General features: G+C 29.6%; 1 protein-coding gene across 2 annotated transcripts; it reads left to right on the forward strand.

The window, feature by feature from the left end:
* Positions 1-865: 865 nt before the first annotated feature.
* On the forward strand, positions 866-4,152 carry LOC137819207 (uncharacterized). Of its 2 annotated transcripts, none has more exons than XM_068622985.2 (4): positions 866-1,211; positions 1,773-1,985; positions 3,004-3,171; positions 3,718-4,152. In XM_068622985.2, exons 1-4 carry the CDS (start codon positions 1,206-1,208, stop codon positions 3,769-3,771), a joined length of 441 nt encoding a protein of 146 aa, XP_068479086.2. In that variant the 5' UTR covers positions 866-1,205; the 3' UTR covers positions 3,772-4,152. The 2 variants fall into 2 exon arrangements, 1 of the variants encoding a protein (XP_068479086.2); XR_016516433.1 differs by having other exon boundaries at positions 934-1,211; positions 2,440-3,171.
* The last annotated feature ends 1,130 nt before the right edge of the window (positions 4,153-5,282 follow it).

The raw sequence follows: 5,282 nt of genomic DNA on the forward strand, positions 1-5,282 counted from the left end.
CTTTCATTCTAGTACTACTTTTTATATTTATCATTCCTAAATTTATTTTAATAATATTTTTTACTCTTCCTTTAATTTCAATGAAACATATAAATGAGATTTAAAAAATAAATTAAATACAACAAGTAAAATTAAAAATAGTAAACACCAACTTTAATTTAGAATATCATTATTCCACCATGTTTTTATATTTTATTGATGAGATAATTTGTGCGTTTGAAATGAAGTCCATTTTAGTGTTTCTTTATATTAATAAATAAATTTTTGGTTAGGTTAAAGTTGACTTTTGAGTGTTCTGCTTTATGTCTAGATATTTTTATTATAAAAAATACGCTAATAGTAAAATTGGTGTATTCAGAATAGTTTTCTTTTTACATAAAATCAAATACATTAAAAAAAATTATAAAAATCACGTGTATTTCAAAATGGTTTTTTGAAGAAAAAAACATAAAATAATGAGCATTTAATATGATCCATGTCTTTGTGAAGTAGATAACATGTACTTTGAGAAATTCTAACACCATGTTTTTTTAAATATACACTCTCTTATTTGTTTAATTTAATTAAAATTAAATGAAATATAAAACCTACCAAATTTTTTTAATTAATTTCTGTTAGTTAAAAAATATGTTGCTATTAATTTCATGCATGGTAGAACACTTTTGTTTCAATTTTTAGGTCTAACACAGGTAAAAAGGCTACTCTATAAAGTATTGAATCTGTTGCATGCTTGAAGAAAAAAGCTTGACACATAAAATAGATTAAATTCTTAAAAACAAGAACATGCAAATAATTAATATTTTGAATTAAAAAATTGCCTCCTTTAAAATTCTTTATGAGTACCCTTTTTCTGTGACTTTGTCTTGGGATACTACACAGAACCAAACAAAACCATAAACATATAACACTTATCTTCTTTCCCTTTCAATTTTCACCTTACTCATTGTTTCTCACACCCTTACCTCTTTGTCCCTCTGCTTTCAACTGTGAAACTTCTTTATCTCCCTTCTCTTCTTTTTACCACCACCACCTCACTTTGCATTAATTCATTCTCCATACCCTGTCAACTTCACTTTTTCCACCCCTCTCTCTCACATCACACATTCTCCTCTTTTTAAATCCTCCTCCTCCAACTTGGACACCAACAACCATAAGCCTATTTCCTTCTTCAATCACTCACTTGCCAAACACTTTCTCTAGCTGCAATGGAAGTAAGTCATGATAAGTCTTTGTATTGTTCTTGTTCTTGTTCTACTCATCTTTTGTTATGCTACTTGTTTATTCAACTTTCATGTTTGAGTTATTGGTAATTTTGTATTTATATTAGTCCCACATGGTGTATGTTTTGATTTGAGTTCTTAAACTTGAGGTTAAATATGTGAACACTGAGTTTTTCAGAAGCAATATGAACACTGAGTTAAATATATGAACACTGAATTTAAGGTTTGACTTGAATATGAAAACTGAGTTTTTAGGCAACGTGTTAATGTTTTTTTAAGGGTAATCAACAATATGGAACTGAAGTGATTCTCTGAACTGATTAGAAAAAACACCCAAGTCAGAAAATCAAACGAAGTCTTGTCTTTTGTTATGCTACTTGTTTATTTAACCATGATGTTTTTTGGTTACTGGTGCTGTCAACATAACTCATGCAAGTGACTAAACCTTTATATATAAAATTTTAAAAAACTGTCACTATTTTTTTTGTGATACAAAGAAATAGAGGTTTCTGTGTTTAGAATTTGTTGGTAATGTGTTGATTTCTTGTGTAGGAATATTACTACAAGAGGCATCATGTGCCAGCATTTGGGAGCTGGGATTGGAATGATAATCTTCCCTTCACTCAGTGCTTTGAGTCTGCAAGACAAGCTGGTTTGTTAAGATATAGTTATTCTGAGTCTGAAGATAGAGACCTTTATGTCACTGGGGACTTGTATGAGAATGATGTTGTCACACCTGCTATGATCGTTGTTCCTCGTAGAAGGGTATGCTTCTATGTTCTTTTTTCTGAATTTTTCCTTAGTGTTTTTTTTCTTAGGATAAACTTCTTAGATCAAACTTCTTAGTGAGTCATGCATGAGTTTTGATTTTAGTTATGTTTCTTCTTCACTCTGTGTTGGTTTAGCACAACTTGCTTCTTATTAGCTGAAAGAGAAATGAAAATTCCTTGGACAGAAACAAGAGTTTTTTTTTTCTGCTGGAATAAGTAAATCATTACTTGTATGAGTCATTCACGTTAATAGGCGATTATTAAAGTGATTAAAGTGACACTCAAGTATTGTTCTATAATTAACCCTGTGTGCACAATATTATAGGCATTAATCAACTTAACCCCATTAACAAGGTTCATGTCTTTTGAGCATTTTTTTATGTTATCTTGTGTTAGGTTGTGCTTAATCATGATAAAGTGTGTTCTATTTTCAATTTTGTAAAACGCAGTTTGGTGCATCAAAAGAAGGTGAAAATTAATGACTAGAAGACGAAGTTCCAATGTTCCATGCATATCCTTAGTCATCCATATCCTAGAGTTAGATCATGAGTGTTGTGTCTTCTTCTTTTCTCTATGAAATTTCTTTATACTTTATAGAGACACTTTATAGTGGGCCCTACTATATTGAATGACATTCATGATTCATGCCACAGGGTGAGAAATTATTAAAACATAAACTTTTTCAAGAGCACACAGAGTGCTGGAGAAGTTGTGTATCTGTCAATGATTAACAGTTTTATATTAGCATTTTTACAATAAAGTATGATTATAAAGGACTTAGTGCAATAGGTGCAACTTTAGGCTTTATTGTCCATGTAAATTGGTCACTGAAAACACAGACAATGGGATCCATTGGTGTCATGCCAAGGTAGTAAAGTAATCAAAGTTGAAATTTTCAATGTAATGATGAGTAATGAATTATACAATGCTGGGTAAACATTCATGTCTAACATGTAACTTGAAAGGTAGCTTTTTTCTGTGATGGGGTTCTTAATCTGTTGCTGACAATGTAGGAAAAGGTACGTTGCCAGCATGAAAAAGAAGCAAAAAAGCAGAATTGGGTGAGTAATGTGAAGGAGCTACCTAGCCCAACTAGTCCAATTGCAAGACCAAAACCAAAACCTGTGGATGAAGACTTGTACAAGATCTCACCAGAGCTACTTTATGCCAAAACTAGGAAGGTCTTAATTCTTTAACTTCCACACATTACCCCCCTTTTAACTTTTTTTCTCCACTAACCTTACATTTTGGTTGAGCTTTATCTTTCATAATAATGTCAAATTCATTGCATATTCAAAACCTTTTCTTTTTGCATCTTTAGCTAAAGTTTTGACAAATTTCCTTTTGTAACCGTTGTTTTACCTTTTGCTTTTGTTGAATGCAGAAGTGAGGGTTGTGCTTCTTGTCCACTAAGCTCACATTTTTGTTGAGCTTTACTTTCATAATGTCAATAATTCATTGCATATTCAAACCTTTTCCTTTTGCATCTTTAGCAAAAGTTTTAACAAGCTTCCTTTTCTAATTTTTATTTTATTGTATCTTCTGCTTTTTCTGAATGCACAAAAGAGGGTTGTGTTGTGGTTTTCTCCACTAAGCTCACACTTTTGTTCATTCATAGTGTCAAACATTCAATCTCAAATCTTTTCCTTTTGCATCTTTAACCAAAGTGTTGACAAATTTCCTTTTCCTCTAATTGTTATCTTACCTTGTCCTTTTGTTGAATGCAGAAGAGAGGACTGTGTTTCTTTCCAAGCTGTTTGATACCAACATGCATTGCCTGAGATTCAAGGAAACTTGAGGAGCCAATGTACATACAAGTGAAATAGAGAACAGATACTTATTTGGATGATATTTATTCCAAAAGGGACCAAGAAGATTTCATCATTATATATATATAGTCACATGATTATTGTGGCAAGGTCTTTGTTGTTTAATTATTCTTTGGACTTTTTACCGTTTGGTTTTTGTTGGGGTGTTTTAGTTTGTCTTTTTCTATGTACTTTTGGGTGAAATCATTGATAGGACTTGAACTTTGGTTGTAAAAGCTCTGAACCAGAAGTTTAAAGATATTTTTTTTTTGTTCCTGTCAGAGTTATGAGAAATGCCAATGCCCCACACTGAAATTGAAGTTTTGTACCTAAAAATGGGATTTGATTTTGTTATATGATTAGTGTATATGTTTATGTAGGTAATGTATATTAATCTTAGCTTATTTATGGAATTTTTCACTGTATTAAATCATAAATTAATCTCAGTTATGATTAATTATTATTAGTAATTTTATGAATTTAAGAATTATAATGTTTTTATTAAAATTATTTAGAAATGAAATAATATACAAGAGACAAGACTATTTTAATGATTTGTTCTTTTGGGTCATTTTATCTAACTTAAACATGCATACATCAAAAGTAGGGCCATTATTTTTTTCTGCACCATAGTTTTTATATGCATCTTCATAAATTTTAAAATTCAGAAGTTTGTCTTTCTTGTATTAAATGGTAAGAGAGTGACTGTTGATTTTATTGATATGTTTGTGATTTCTTTAAGCGTTTGTATACACTTTATGTTTGTGGTGATACTTGATGGTGATGTTTTGAAGTGTAAATGAATAAAGATATTGAAGGAATGAAATGTAAATTTGTGGTTTTGTTTTGTAGTTTTTATCTAGTTAATGATTTTAAATATAATTTTCGAATTGTGTAATTTAAGATTTTTTAATCTTGAATGGTATACTTTGAATTTTATATACAAAATATTCTGTGAGTTTTAAATTTTTAATTTGAAATTTAAGATTATTTTTTGGATTGTACAATTTAGAAGTTAAGATTGGCTTCCAATTTGTACAATTTAAAATATGAGAAATTTACATGTATTTTAAATTGTATAATCTATAAGTCAAATTTGACTTTCAGATTGTACAATCTGAAATTTGAAAGTGTATTTTGAATTGCATAATCTATAACTTAAATTTGTATTCCCAGATTATGCAAATCAAAATATATTTCAGAATTTCAAATGTATTTTAAATTGTTCAATCCAGAAGTCAAATTTGTATTCCAAATGGAATAATCCAAAAGTCAAACTTGTGCAACATTTTAAAGTTTTTTCTTAACTTTTTTAAGTTCATACTTATAAAGTGTAATTGTACCACAATATCAAGTATTACATTATTACTCCTACCCTTATTTCGCCAATGATTATGGAATATAGAAATAAAATCTAAATTTTGGAGGAAAATATCAGATGCAGTTGATAAGTGGTCTAACATGGATGAACTTGATATTGTGAA

Source organism: Phaseolus vulgaris, chromosome 10 (assembly GCF_051622355.1).
Source record: "Phaseolus vulgaris cultivar YP4 chromosome 10, ASM5162235v1, whole genome shotgun sequence".
Lineage (NCBI taxonomy): Eukaryota > Viridiplantae > Streptophyta > Magnoliopsida > Fabales > Fabaceae > Phaseolus > Phaseolus vulgaris.